Source organism: Megalopta genalis, unplaced genomic scaffold, assembly GCF_051020955.1.
Source record: "Megalopta genalis isolate 19385.01 unplaced genomic scaffold, iyMegGena1_principal scaffold0050, whole genome shotgun sequence".
Classification (NCBI taxonomy): domain Eukaryota; kingdom Metazoa; phylum Arthropoda; class Insecta; order Hymenoptera; family Halictidae; genus Megalopta; species Megalopta genalis.
This window is the reverse complement of record NW_027476119.1, coordinates 650,161-666,437: the sequence shown is the minus strand read 5'-3', so window position 1 is coordinate 666,437 and position 16,277 is coordinate 650,161. Positions and strand designations below refer to the sequence as shown.

Genomic DNA, 16,277 nt, shown 5'->3' with positions numbered 1-16,277 from the left:
GTTGTTCTTACAACTATACAATTGACTCAGTTTTGTTTATCAATTTCTTAACACATTGACGGCCGGAGTCACGTACACGTGACTTCGCGAAAAAATTATAAAAATGGATTTGACACAGTTTTTTCGTTTTTTAAATGTATCATAATTAAATGTTAATTAAATGTATCATGTACTATTAACACTTGGGTCATCGCGTCGCCCTTTACGTGGGTGACAAAATTATTTAAAATTTAGTTCTTAAAAAATCGTTGACAAAGCACTCGGTGTCATATAACTTTGCTTTGCAGTTTTAATTCGATCGAATAAAATACTTTAATTCCATGAGATTTTTTTAGATTCCGGCGCGGCCGTCAAGGTATTAAAATATATTTTCGAAGATACTTCTTGTAGACCTGTCGTTTTTCTTTTCTCCTTAGCGCCATAGAAATTGATTTTATTTAATTGCCGAAAATTTGGTAACATCAGCTGACGATTTTCTTGTTAAAATTGATTTCGTAAGTACGATGAGTAAACCTACGGTGCAACAAGTAAGGTTCAAGTTATTTCATAGAGAAAGAAAATTTCTAATTGTAACAGCTTTAGAAAAATAGCATAGAACGAGTCGGAAGTTATTTTCAATCGCATGAACCAATTTCAATGAATATACATGAAAATGAAGCAAACGACTCCGAACGAATGGCGCGCAGCTGGCGAAGGATGCCACTGTTGAAATTCAAATATTTCCCAGTGACTTTTCGTTCCCAGATCATTTGTCTATCATCTTACATGGTTCGCAAGGGCCGGACGACCAGAGCTGTGTCGAAACCTGCTGCGCACCTCGATGTAAACAGCGTTTCGTAAGCGATAAAACGTATTGTTAGACGACGCTCAGAGATTGCGATCAGCTCGAGGGTTCTCGACTGAATTTAATTGATACGGCACACTCGTGGAACTTGAAAGATAGCCACGAAATAATTGACGTAAAAAGATGCTGGCCTGTTATCTCGGATGCTACTGGAGGTAACTGTTATTTGGGAAAACGAACCGTACAGTTTTCGATGGGAAACCAGAAGAACCTCATTGACGAACGTACAAAGTGACTTAGAAAATAAAGACAATTCTAACGAGCGTTTCGACTGCGTGCGCGCGCGCGCGCGCGCCCGAAGAAGAAAAGAAACTTTATTTTTCACGAGCTCGACGAAAACGCGGGGAACCGTTTGACTCGGTATTAAATGATCTGCGAGCTAAAAGTATCTCGCCGGAGAGCGGCCAGTTTCACGACCGTTCGAAACCCTATACTTTCAGGAATTTAATGGTCCGGTCTCTGAATGCGGGAAGAAATTAATCTTCGTAGGTGTTAAGTAACGAACGGGGTTCCGGCGGCCATCAGGCGGGAGTTAAGTAACGCCAGTTAGGGGGAACGCGGCATTAAGTGAACTAGATTATGAAATGAGTTACGATTGGATAGATAGTTGGAAAGGTGTTCCTGCTGCTGTCGGCGACTTCCTTACGTTTTCGTCGCCAGCCATTGTTTGCTCTATGCAGTCTGCCGCCTCCGGAACAGCTAATCCTCCGGTGCTTATCGTCATTATCAAGGAAGATCTTTATCGTCACTCGAGATACGCGCGCGCGCGAAGTGGCGGCCCATAAAAATTTATTTCGCGGACGTTAGAACCGCGGACTTGTGTGACACCAGGATTTATGGAATTCAGACACGGCGCTACCGTGTTGCGGAATGAAAACCGTTTCCTGGATAGTCACCAGAGAACCAACCGGAACCGCGCGGCAAGAACTTTGAAGGAGGATCCCGAGTCGAAAACTTTGGCACTCGGTGGGCCGTGCATCCGCCTCCACGGTGTCCATTAGAATAAAATTAAAATGACTATTCGACACCTGGCCGTCTAAAAATATGCACCGTGATGCGCGGAGGAACCAAGACCTTGGTGACATTATTCGTCAGACGTTTTAGCACCGACGTCACGTTTTTCCTCGTTGCTTGCTGCGCGCGGATGCGAGAAGACGCGAAATAGAAAGATCCGAAGTCTCTTGGGGAACTTTTCTTCGCATCTAGAGATGTTTGAGAGAGTACAATATGTGCTCACGCTACTGCCCGTTACGTTATTGTTTATTGTTTCGGGTACACAGAGGCGATACGCTCGTTATCATTCTGGCATTACCGCCTGTTGTCACCCATTATACGTGTCTCTGATCTTCCATAAACACGGCGGATCAAGGCGGCCCGCGTTCGCATTGTTCACCAGGGAATAATCACAGTTTGCGATAATATTATCAGATATTATCAATTTCATCGTATAATTTATTATCGATTACCATTTTCAGATGTTATCGTTCACATGTCTTGTTAACGTGTCAAGCATGAACCGCTAATTAAGACGATTCGAGGAACAGTAATATTGCTGGTTAATAGTCGAAGGAAAACTATTACTCGTATAGTTTGTTCGAAATTACAGCAACTCATTGTTCGGATTACTGGTAACTAGTTAAGTCTCGTTCGATTTGGATACATTGATAAAATACCTGGACGCGATAATAATAAATGCATGAACTGAAAATCCGTGCAATTGATGTATCGAGAAACGGTATATCAATAAAAATCGTTAAAGACCTTGATATTGTATCTGTAGCTGCGAAGAAAAACATCGCACATCACGATTTTCAAAAATTGACAATTATACAATATTATACAATATTATATTATTTATTTATATTATTATATTATTATTCATCGAGCTACAGAATATGTGATTTACGTATTTATCAGAAAAATAATCATGGAACCAATTTAATGGACTTAAAAAAGTAATCCAATTTAATACTAAACAAAGAAAAATAAAAAACTCGCGTATGTTGCTTTGTGAGAATGACAAAACTGAATTTATTTAAAATTTTCACCGATTTCATTATAATGTATATTTGAACTAAAAAATTTACTCTATCATTACCTACGAATACAATCATCGTAATTTCAACAATGGAATTCCGTGTTAAAACGTCCTTCCTTTTCAGCACAGCTATATTTATCACTTTATCTACCAGCAATTTTCTGATAGTCTTCGAGAATTTATTGTCCAAAGCGACTATAATCTAACACCTTGCGCGGCTTAGCCTAACACAATAACTTCTGAAATAATTATCGAATTTCTCGCAAGCACAACTCAATTATTAAAGACGTTTTGGCAAAAATTTTCGTTGAATGAAATATTAATATATAAAAATGGTTTACCGTTGGTGAAACATCAAAAACTATGAAACGCTTACTTGAACAGGGTGGTAGTTCCCGTACGAAGATTCTTATTATTAAGAACCTAACCTAGGTTCCTAAACGTCGCAGCACGTCGTACGTCCCGCGATTCGGCGTACCATCGTTACCGGTGAAAAAAACTACAGAAGAAATTGTGTACGAAGCAAGTACGCCAGCAATAATTCACGAGACCGCAAAATCGTGCGTGTCTCCTCTTGTTGGGTACTTGGTCCGGCGGTGGGGGATGCGCCCGAAGAGACAGTCTCGGCCGAGTGCCTCGACGTGTATAAATACAAGCAGTCGGCTTGGCTCTCGCTTAGTCGCTGCGATACTCGATTCTCGGTGACGGCCTGTCGATTCGAGTGAGTGTGCCTCGATACCGATTTATCGCAATTGGCTATCGCGTACTGCATCCGTGCGCACGTCCGATCGAACAGCCGCTCGACACAGAAAAACGGACAGAAAGAGAGCGAGGAAAAAAAGAGAGAGAGAGAGAGTGAGTGAAACGACTAAGGAAGCAAGAGCGAAAAAGAGAGAAGAGAGAGAGAGAGAGAGAGGGAGAGGGAGAGAGAAAAAAAGAAGCCGTGAGAGAAAGTGACCACCGGTTTTTTCGGTCCCTCTTCTTGCAACGGAAACGCGCGGCCGCTTCAGTCGCTCACGAAGCCACGGTAACAGCGCGATTCGCGTCGCGTCGCGTCTTCTCCTCTTCGATCAAAAATCAGGAATCCTCTCGAGCAGGCAGATCGCGACGGATCGTTGTGATGAGATCGGCAGAGTGTCGCAGTTCGCCGGCCTGGACGGGCCAGGCTCGATTGTCTTGCGCGGTGATAGTGCAGTGTTGAAGAAGAAACCGAACCACGCGCAGTGCTCGACACGGTTATCGGACGAGACACGGGAGTCGTTCACCTCGAAACGTCACCAGGCACGGGCAGGCGACAGAAGGAAGCTTCGTCTCTGAAAAGCGCATCGCCGGACAAAAGGGGAACGCGAACGAGAATCGAGGGAGTTGCGAGAGGAAAATCGATCGTTCCGGACCGTTCGGCGAGAAATCTATCGTACGGTCGACGAGTGACAACAATTAAACGGTGCCCGCGGTAGCCGAGAACTTTATCCCGGTTCGAGGACGCGACAACAAAGGTCGAGTCGGTTAACCGAGTGTCTTTATTTGGCCGGGGGAACGAGTTTCCAGCAAGGGCTCGACCTAGCAGAAAATAAAGAAACAAACGGCCGAACAAAAAGTCCGCGGAGACTCGGTTGGCCGGTTTCGCGCGATTCCCTCGGGTCAACGATCTGTTCGTGGATCTCGGAGCGGTTCGTTTCTCGGTACGTACCTGCACGGACAAGTCCGGTCGATACGATACACGGTTGGAACCTGTCCGTGTTCGTGTACCGATAGCAGGCAACCGAGCACGTTTCACGAGGAGTGAAAAGGCGGTCACTCGGTACACCGCCGTGGCTGCTTTCACCGGCAATGGAATAATGCCGATCAAGCCTTAACGGTACGCAACTCGTACCTTCCGTATTTCCCTTCGCACGCAGCCCCGGTGAAAATGATCGCAGGCCTCGGGTGAGGGACCGTGTTCCTTGTGAGATCAGTGATACGTCGCGTGTTTTTTTTTCTTTTTTCGGCAACGTCGAATTCGTTCTTCGTCTGGTGGTCTTTTGCAGTTCAGTGGTTCGTTCGTTCGTTCGTTCGTTCGTTCGTTGTGTTGTTAAAGGCGGTTCGGCAACAGTGCTCGGATAGGATAAGGTGTCGTTACCCGGCGGCGTAGCATGGAAACCAAGATGTACATCAGCAACGAGGCCCACAACAATGGTCACGCGGCCACCAAGTACGCGTCCACGAACTCCATACCCTCGATGATGGAGGACGAGTCGTCGTTCGCGAAATTGATCGGCCAGCAGCGAAGGGACTCGAGCGCTATCTTGCGTGACAATAAGGGACGGAGGCACAGCGTGCTCGAGGATCTGAAGGCGCGAAGGGACAGCCTGTTCCAGAAGGCGAGGCGCGGCAGCGTCGTCGAGGAGAAGGAGCACGCGAAACTGGTGCAAAAGGAGAAGAGACGCAGCAGCGACAGCGGCAGACGCGGCTCCGTTTTCTACGTGTCCCAGGATCTGTTGGAGGAGAACCAAGAGGTGCTCGAGGACGAGCGGATGCAGGATCTCGACGCGAAGAAGGGCAGACGAAAATCCTGGCACCCGCTCGCCAAACCGCCGAAACTCGATCGGAAAAGGAGGAAAGGCATCGCCGGCGTCCCGACGCAAGTTGGCAGCACGGACGGACTCTACGCGCAGACTAGACAGAAGAGACCCTCCTGGTGGAATATATTCGTGCCTGACTCCGTTGGCAGGTATTTATCGCACACAGGTTACGTAGTACTCGGCCGTGTTTCCGTGTCCTCCGGGAAATTCGAACGGTTAACGGCATTCAATTTCCAACGGTTACGTCGAAACCGCGAATTTCGCGTCCGAGGTCACGTGGTGTGCTTGCTTCGACCTCGGCTAATAGGATCTCCGGTTTGCAACGCGGCGGTGCCTCTATATGGAACAAAAAGGTTTGAGGTTTGTTTCGCATACGAGCTGGACCGGTTCTCGCGCTTTTCCTTCGTGCCGGGTAAGATAATCGTTTTAATTACGCGCCGGTGATCTTGACAGGTGAATCATTTGAAACTGATATCGTTTTACAGTCTATTCGTGTCCTTTGTTTCAGTCGTTGACTGCGAATGTGTCTACCGGGAGTCGGTGCTATGCGATACTAAGCCTATCGAGCCTGGTCAAAATGACCCGTTTCTTGATTGAGATAGACGCGTCGAGAAAGAAATATGCGCTAGTTACTTTCAGCGATCGGTTGATTTAGCGTTAAACAATTTTTATTATTGCATGAATAGATTGAAGATCGGTCTACTACCATTATTTTAATTCTTAACCGATACGATGATTTTGACAAGAAACATAGTACAGTACACTGCGATCAGGAGAAACCGGAAATGATACATTGCATTTTATTCTTAGCTAGCGTATGGAATAATAAAGCCATGAAAAATTAAACTATTACTACGAATAAAATAGAAATACTACTATTCACGACATTCGTGACGCCAGCGCGTACCAGTTAAGGATTAACCCTTTGCACTCCGCTGTCCCTTTTCTCGTGGGACATTAAAGTTTATTAGCGATTACGGGGAATTGAGTTATTTCAGCGCAACTTTTTCAGACATGCGTGTTTCCTTGAAGTTTTCTCTTGAAATGGCACAAGAAATCAAATCAAAATATAGTAAAATTACTAAGGTATATACAAGAAATGTCAGCGAGTTTCGACGAGAACGTGAGAGGCGTGCTCACGACGGTCCGAGCATTTCAAAGGCGCCACTTGAAAAGAGCGATAAGGCAAGTTTGTAGACGAAAGATCGGTATGCGAATATAGCACGCACTGTATAGTGAGATTTATAATCATAAAATCTGGAGGAAAAGATTTTCAAAGCTGAACTCAGTCTGGTTTGAAGCGTCGAGCGGTATAGATAGATCTAACGAGTGAGAAAATCGGAAAAGTGTTTCTTCTCTTGGTAAATAAATTGTTGTTTGGTAAATATTATCTTGTGAGTTAGTAATAACAATTAGAAATTTTCAACCTATGTATTTATTCATATTTTTTATTAGAACAATGGCAAAACGTTCAAACACGAACGAGTCTCATGACACAAGTAGTAGTGAAGATGAACTCCAGATAGACGTTTATACAGATATGTTAGAAATGTTACACAGAAATGTTACTACAGATATGTAGAAGGTTTTCTTCTACAGTTAGTCTATCGTTTTGATAGCAGTGATAGTGACATCGTCCAAGCACCAAGGCGACGAGACAAAGATTTGATTGATTTTTTGCAAATTTCTCGATTTCAGCCAAATTCAGATAAGTCCAATATCATTATAATATGTTGGTTAGTTCCAAAACCATACTAAATAATAGGAGGATCTGTAAATGCCCGTTTCTGCCGAAAAGTAGCGCTGAGTAGCTAGTAGCCAACGTCCAGAATGGTTCGGAGTGCTAAGAGTTAAATTTTGAAAAATTAGTTCTCGAAGGTTTTAATATTACCAGCGTAGTCGTGTTTCTAGATTCTACCGATACGAAAACAAGCATTGCCTCTACTGTTGCTCGCTCTAATTATATCGCGTCGGCGTTGTTACGATAGAGATTTGTAGTAAACAAAAATGAGACCAGTGCACGCGGCAAATATTTAGCCGAGACAAGGTTGAAGTCGTAATCTAGAGTAATCGCGACAGTTTTCAAACAGTCGTGCTGCCGTCCGAGATAACTAGGCGGCGTTTATGTTTTTCCAAATATTTTGGGTATTAACTTTGACAAGCTGGAACAAAACTATTTTCTGTTACGCATTTGCAATGTTTTTCTTTCGCGCGATTGGAAATTCTGTTGCCCCGCTTTTCAGTAATTTTTGTTGTCGCGCAAATGCATAATTCAGTGATAAGGAAACAGTTGGCAACACGCGGAGTCTTCGTCAAACGAATTCTTTCGGGTTATTAATTAGTTCGGTAGTCTTTCTTGTCTATTTTGTCGTTGCGTTTTCAACAAACTGTTGGAAAAATGAAATTTTCAGTAATAACTTCACCGATAACGACTTGGATAATGGATTTACACGAATTCCCTTTTTTGACAAGCACTATATTCCGATGTACCGAAGAGGCGTTAAACAGTCTTCTGTTCTTCTGACGTCCTCAGTTTATCTATGAAAAACCCTCGGCCAAAAACATTTAATATCCGTAATCAGACCTGGTTACAAATATTTCAACTACGAAATACAAATATTTGTAAATAGTATTTCCCACAACTGTGTTACGTATGCTTCGTATGAAATAGTGGCAATTGTTTACAAACAGGATGATCCTCGTCGATTTCGATGGCATTGAAATATGTGGTCAAGTTCATCAATTTGAACAACTTTTTCCTACACCGTGTGTCACCGCTTATCGCTTTTAATTTCCGAGATATATTCACGAAAATATTAGGTCCACCGGAAAGTTCTGTCCGTTTCTGAATTGAAATATAACACAATTTTCATACATTTAATAATATTTATTGTAGAATATACTTTCCATCGTTACTTATGGCTTCTTGCCAGCGTGATGGCAACTTGTAAATGCCATTTTTTTTAAATGATTTATTTTTAGAGGCGAAGAACTCAAGCAGTGCTTGGTTGACATCAGCTTCAGTTTTGAATTTTTTTTCCTGTGAAAAGTTTTGCAAAGAGAGAAACAAGTGATAATCGGAGGGTGCTAGGTCTGGGGAGTATGGTGGATGTGACAGAATTTCCCAGCCTAGCTCTGCGATTTTCTGTCGAGTCGCCATGTTTTCACGATCGCGTCTCACTTAATAATGACATGAGACATCTGTGTTTCAGTTTATTTACGAGAGTACATGTGTGTAAATGCAATGATAAAGAGAGATAGTCATATATGTCTCAAATCACCATGTGCATATGGATTGAAATTTGAAGTGACACTATCGGACAGAACTTTCAGGCAGACCTAATATATTTCATACGCCATATACATATAATTTCCTGCTTACAACATGAATGTTGAACTCTGCGGCGTATTATACACTTTTAGGAAAGCGTGGGGGCGTAGTGAGCCGACCTAACAGTCGGTCCGACCATAGATACGAAAATTCATGCGAGATGCGGACCATTTCAAGCATGGTACCTGCCCCTTCGCGAGCCTAACCACAACCAATCTTAACCATTACTTCTTTTTGAAATCTTGAATACATATTTTACAACTCAAGCCTAACGAAAATTCGTTTAAATCGATCGATCCGTTACCGTGACGTGTATGTATTCAGGAACGTTAGATGAGCGGCGGTCGCTGCCTCACGCACACGAGTTGACACGACGTGCACGTATAAGCGGAATGCAACGTAGTAGTAGCGACAGTTTTTCGCGAATATCTCGGAAACTAAAAGCGAATGGCGGTAACATGTATAGGAAATAGTTGTTCAGAATGATAATCTTGATAACATGTTTCAATGTCATTGAAATCGGCGAGGATCATCCTGTTGTAAACAATTACCATGGTGTAATTTACTGCTGTATTAAATGAAATACCAGTTGAAATATACTTGATTGATTTTGCACATATCCCAAAAATGTCTGGCAATCCGAAAGTGGCGGGTTCTTCAGGTCATTCGAAGCAATTTCTTCCTTTACAAAAATTTTCTCCGAGGCACCGTTAACGAGTTGTTAACGAAAAACAGTGACCAATGAGAAGCGAGCTCGGCTGGCGCGAGGCGACCGAGCCAATGAGCGGAACTGGGCTTCGTGCGCTGGTTGGCTGGTCCGCCTCGCGTCAGCCGTACTCGATTCTTATTGGTCACTGTTTTTCGTTAATAACTCGTTAACGGTGCCTCGGAGACAATTTTTGTAAAGGAAGAAGCTGCTTCGAATGATCTCTGGAACCCGCCATTTTCGGATTGCGAGACATTTTAGGGACACCCTGTATAGTATTTAAAATATGAGCCTTTGTGTGTGAAATACATTTGAGATATGTACAGCGTTAAAAACAATAGAGAATTGTAAGGCGTTCGGCATGGGGACGCTTATCTCCTCTTTACACGTGTACCACCTCCTCGCTCGTAAACGCGTCCTATCTACTTTAGATACATTAAATCAAGAACAGAAAGTTAAAATATATAGCGAGTGTATATTCTCAGACTATCGTGCGCGCGATTGCTAGACGTTTCATAGTTCGAGGGTTAAGTAAATACTTTTTGTTGCACACGGAATTTCTGTACATTTATCTATGACATACTACAACGACGATGTCACAGTAGATGATCGATGGCTATGGTATTTCGTCCGATGTAAGATTCGTAATATTTTCTCTATGAAAAGTAAAAGCACTTTCTTTCGCGTTATCGACGAATCTCTCGGCGGCACGAACGCCGAGGATTACCGGAAGCGGAGGCTTCCCTCTGATTTACGGCGCCGCATCTGTCTTCGATGCATCTCGGTTTCTTAAACTGTCGGCAATTTTTCCGAAGATTCTTAGACCGATTACGTGATCGATGCAATTTCTCCGTGTGTCTTATGGCCGCGGAAGCTACGGCATCGTCTTATAGTCGTGGAAGCTGCACCAACGCGACGCGTACAGTGGGTAACCAAAGTATTTGAACGCCTTTTAAAACGGAATAACTTTTTCAGAACTGGATCGAACGACTTGAATTCTTTTTTAGATGATAGCGAGATCGGTCTGCTAGATCGTAACTGGAATACTTTTCTTTTTTTAATTTTGCTATTGCTTAGAATGACGAAACGGAATAAAAAGATATTTAAAAAAACAGATTTAAAAAATGCCGTTTGTAGATCTCGATAACGCATGCTGAAATTTTCATTGGAATCGGTCGACGTTGTTATGAGTTACAACAAATTAAATACCGCCAAAATCACAGTTTTGTCACTGTTTTTTTGACACATTTTACCAAAAACTGTAAGAAATCTGCGGCTTTTAAAATCTTTTGACGCTTGTAGTTTGATTTTGCTTTAAGCGATTGCGATGTAGTAATTTTCAGTACGCATATAAATTACCAGAATCTGCGAAATGCATTTTGAAAATTGTTATTATAGGTTCAGATAAAACAGTTAAAAACGTAAGTTTTTTATTTTTGTTGTCATTGCAAGGAATAGCAAAATTTCAAAAAAGTATTGTAGTTATGGTCTAGCAGACTGATCCCTCTATCACCAAAAAAAAAAAAATTAGATCGTTCAAAAAATGTTATTCCGTTTTAAAGGGCGTTCCAATGCTTTCGTTATCCACTGTACCTTCCGTTCGCAGGCTTTCCGAATCGTATGTTAATTTAAACGGTATCAACGTACATGTTTCCAGCTTTATTAAGTTAGTACTTTTTTATCTCTAGTGTCGACGCAAATTTTGGCGACACCTGCGTTGTATGAATATTTATAAATTATTTGCAACGATGGATAGTTCGTTCAACGATACCAGACAGTAGATAAGGCAACTGCGCGTCGACACGTGGGTAGGACAGGTTCGGCACACAATTTCAGGTACTCCAAGCGTAGCTTCTTATTTTCTTATATTTTTTGGTACGAAAAATTGTGTGCCTGTCTCGTTTCGACGAGTATACAATATTTCTCGTTGAACGACGAACTATAGATAAGAATTTACATGTCTGGGTACAGTAATCGTCTTTTTATGCACATCGCATAAATCCGATTGGAAAAATGCAATATCCTCCTTATGGATCATCCACATGCTCGTCTCGAACAAATACATTCGTTTGAATTCTTTCTGCGCGAAAATTAATAATATTCTTATTAATAATCGGACACCTTTTTTAAAACGGAACGACTGTTTTAAAATTGATAGAGGGGCTAGTCCGTTAGACAGTTGCTAGAATGGCTTTTTTTTATTTTGTTATTGCTTGGAATGACAAGAAAATATATATTTATTTTTAATCTTTAATTGTTTAGAGCTTGTGTCGAAGTGCGCGTAAGTTACCGTGTTACATTTTTCAAATGTGTGCTCACATAAAAGGGTTAAAAAATGATATATTAATTTAAAAATAAATATTTTTAATACTTTTATCCGAGTCTATAACGAATATTTGAAAAATGTGTTTTGTAGAGCACGATAACTTACGCGCTTGCTGAAGATTTTCATCGAAATCGGTTGACCTTGACACGAGCTATAAACAATTAAAAATCGTAAAAATCGCAGTTTGGGTTAACACAGACTCTGGGTTAACGGACTTCGATCAGATTTTCAGCACGCACACGAGTTATTGAGATTTACGAAAGGCATTTTTTAAATTTTCACTCTAGGCACAGATGAGGAAGTTAAAAAATGAGAGCTTTTTATTTTGTTTTGTCATTCGAAGTACAGCAATTTCTCCCTAATTCGCGCTCAGATAGCGCACAAGAATGGACAATTTGGGAAGAGAAGGTACGGTTGATCGAGTCTTAGCGACTCATTTTTGTATTTGTTGACAATCGATAACTATAAAAACGAGCCGCAAGGCTCGAGTAATCGTATCTTCTCTTCCCAAGTTACTCATTTTTGTGCGCAATCTGAGTGCGAATTAAGGAAAAATTGCCGTAATAGCAAAATTGAAAAAAATATTTTAGTCATTGTTTTGGTATACTAGTCCATCTATCATCTAAACTTCAGTGTAGACGGATGATAGCGATATCTTATTCTTGACATATTCGTCCGCATGACGAAAATTCGTCATTTCGCAAACAATGACCAATAACCAAATGACGAAAATTCGTCATTTGTATGTTACTGGAACATGTTTCGAACAGTAACATTCGCTGAAGAAATATTAATTATTTATAAAATGAAATATTCGAAAATAATTTACTTCGTCTAATAAAAAAGAAAATAATAACTTTGTGTTTTCAGTAATTCGTTTCAACTTTTTGTGAATTTCATATCATTCATATCATTTTCCAAAATGTCACTGAAAAATATATGATTTTCAACAAGTTACGTTGTTCTTTTTATACAGACCATATCATTTCTACAGATAGTGAAATGTCGGCATTTTGTGAATGGCGGTGCAAAAAATCACCGGACGAATATGTGTTAAGTGAAATCGAAGGCAGATGATGACTCTAGTCCGCTACTCCGGTTCCGCTTAATTCACGGTAGGGTTAGGTCAGGGATTCGCGTAGCCTCTCGAGGCTATAGTCTCGCAAACGAACAAACCCTAAATTACATCAGGCAACCCAAAGTTGCGTCGATAATTTTTGTTGTTGCTAATAATGAATAACCGTTATTCGAATAAAATATTCGACTAAAATGAATTCACGGGAATAACCATTTTAGGGAAACATTTATCTAAAATAATCGTTTGAAACGATTCGAATGACGCCCAACTCTGATCGCAACACTGAATATTTCCTTGTTACCTCCGAGCTTGATATTTGTATACACGTGGCGTTTTAACAAAATAATCGTTTATTTATTACCAACGTATATACTCGTCCGGGGGCTGTATTCTCCAGCGGTAAACTATCGGATTCCCCGAAGCCTGCGTTACGTTTCCCGTTTTATTATATACGAACAGGAATTATTGATGTGTCAATCGTTCGCCTATCCGACAGGTTGGATTTCCGATATCGGTGTTATTACTTTTCAGAACGACTGTCAATATTAACGTTCGATGGTTACTGGCATCACCTGATACCGATGTTTCGATCCTTTAATTACCATAACAAAAGCGACCTTCGCGGATTGATTACTCAGCCGTTTTCTCTCACGGTAAACACGGTTTCTTTCGCGTTAAAAAGAGAGAACGATTGCCGTTTCGAGCATCGTTACGGATCCGATTCGTTAATAAAACCGAATTATCGACGAATTTCATAACAGTTCGCACCGACTCGGCTCGATGTGCAGAATTTTTCGTACGCGACGACGCCGTACGAAAATTTCGCTCGGCGAATTCCTCGCGTTCCGCCGACGGCTGACGCGCGCGCGCGCGCGCGACGCCGTATTACACAAAACTTTCCGACCAGGTATTCCGACTGCATTCTCGATCGCAACATCGAAACAGTTAACGACGGAATAAGCAATAAGCCCGCGCGGAACTCGACTTATTTGCCCCGTAATTAGACCGCGTGCTTTGTACGCTGATAACGAGCGCCATTCAGCCGAGCAAGATCAAACAGAATGGCTGCGTAACGTCTCAACCCAGAAAGTTGATCCGCGGGTTAATCCGTAAGGCAGCGAATTTGCATAAACACACTCGGGCGAGCTGTCGCGACCGATAGAAAATCGCGACGTCTTCTTTGCATTTGAAATGTGATTAGCCTTTGATTCTTAAGTCTAACCAGTACAAACAGTTTGCAAAACAGCAGTCACACGCGGCTGACATCGCCACTCGTTTCGAACACTGCAAACACTGAAATTAATTCGTCCACGTGTACTGAAATTGCGAATAATATTACCATGAGATATTTTTGTCTTTGTTATAAAACAGTATACATTTGTCGCGATTAAAGCGCTGCTCAAATTTTCCACGATTCTTACAATAGCGCGCGCCCGAATAAAGAAGTATGTTCGACAATTTCTAATCGAAGCAGCTCATTGGATCATCGATTCGAAGCCCAGTTTCGCTCATTGGCTTGGCCGCCTAGCGCTAGGCGAGCTTGCCTCTCATTGGTCACTGTTTTTCGTTAATAACTCGTAAACAAAAAGCCGCGGATTGCGTTGTCGCCAAGGAAAAAGTTACTCACGAATTCCTCGTTTCTCGGAAGTACCATAATTTTGGGACACCCTGTATAAGTCGACGAGATCTGCTGCACGCATTTTTTAAATTTTCGTTATAGGCTCGGATAGAGAAGTTGATAAAACATCATTTTTTAATCTTTCGATCATTCCAAACCATTGTGATCTAAGAAAGCGTTTGTATACTCATTCTCTAGAAAACTAGTCGGTCTAAGATCTCAACAAAAAAAAAAAAATCAAGTCATTCGGACCAATTTCGACAAAGTTATTCCGTTTGAAAAGGTGTTAACATGTACTCGGACGCGGCTGCAGCACTGCGTCATCGGTGACAAACGCGTTGCGTCGCATGGACGAAGAATGACAAGCATCGGGTTCGAAAAAATTGGAGGAGAATGGAACTCGAAGTGATCCAATTAGAACGAGCCTTCGTCCTTTGTACATAGGAAGGGAGGGAGCACTGTCAGACGACTCAAAGAATCCGAAGCTTTTTGTCTTGGAGGAACGTATTGTTCCCCGAAAAAAGATATCTCCGGCTCGGTAGCCAGGCTCGGCTTTTTTCCGCTGACGAGGAAAATTTGCCCGAGAAAATTGGGTCGATCCGGGGACGCGTGTCCGCAACCTTTCGCTGAAAAATTGGGAACTCGCGTCCGTAATACGTCGTCGGTTCTTCTCTCTTGGCTATTTCTTTTCCTTTATCTCATTTACCGGGCCCCCGTCCGATCGCCGGTCATTAGAGCGATAAATGCCTCGGGGATCATCGATGAACGCCGTCATCGAAGCGCTCGAAGCGATCGAGAGCCGACGAATACAAATTGTTTCAGATTTCTTAACACGTTAAGTGTTGAAAATCAATCACGAAAATTCTCACGAAGTCGTGGTAATTTAATGAACGAAACCGACACGAGAAAATTAAAATCTGTCGTGGTAAATGGCACTTTAACAATTTTTGCGTCCTAAACGTTCTAATGAAATTTAATTTGCACGAATGTATTGCAGTAAAAGGGATTTTGAAAACTAGTCAATAATTAGTGTCACTCATAATGGAAGCGCAATGCTCCTTTCCTATGCTCTGATTAGAACTTCTGTAACAGTTAGTCTTGCAAGAAAAACATAATCCGATTATACGAATAAAGAATTTCTCCTCGATTTATTACAAACGAATATTATTAATTTTCAGCATCGGTTTTCAGTTTGTTTAAATTCTTCGTCTTGTCTTGCCTCTATCATCATCTGATTTTCTTATTGTCGAAAAACAAACGAGAAGCGTATTTTTTATGAAAGCCATTCCATTCCTTTGCTCCGATTAGAACTTCTGTAACATTTAGTTTTACAAGAAAAACATAATCGATATTTATACATTGATTATATGAGCGAAGAATTTCTCCTCGATTTATTGGAAACTAATATCATTAATTTTCAGCATTGGTTTTCAGTTTGTTTAAATTCTTCGTCTTGTGTGTGTGTGTCTTAACTGAGTTTCTTATTGTTGAAAAACAAACGAGAATCGTATTTTTTGTTTATTCAGAAAATCTTGGAAGAGATTTATCTATATATGAGTCCGTTTAATATTACCGCTTTGAAAAAATTCTACAGTTACTAGCAACTAGAACGAAGATTGTTAACCCAGTTTCACTATTTTTCTTAAGTTCTATTTTCATCGAATTTTTCTTCTCTTTAAAATAATCTTCTTCAAGCGGAGTCTGTAAGAACGCATCTTACAATCGATCTGTTTTTATCGCTTCTGCCGCATGGTAATGAGACGTTAACTTATTGG

The 16,277-nt window shown here is 41.5% G+C and overlaps 1 protein-coding gene across 13 annotated transcripts in view; it reads left to right on the top strand.

Annotated features, from left to right (window-relative positions):
- Positions 1-16,277, top strand: part of mtd (TLD domain-containing protein mustard) — a 424,160-nt gene that overhangs the window by 220,506 nt on the left and 187,377 nt on the right. For 5 of the 13 annotated variants that reach the window (XM_033481302.2, XM_033481304.2, XM_033481305.2 and 2 more), the window contains exon 1: positions 3,539-5,592. The exons of 5 other annotated variants lie outside the window; for them this stretch is intronic. In XM_033481302.2, coding sequence (XP_033337193.1) covers positions 5,015-5,592 — 578 coding nt within the window. In that variant the 5' untranslated portion in view covers positions 3,539-5,014. Of the gene's footprint in view, positions 1-3,537; positions 5,593-16,277 lie in introns of those variants that run through there. 3 more of the 13 variants (XM_033481307.2, XM_033481300.2, XM_076527898.1) reach the window with 2 other exon arrangements.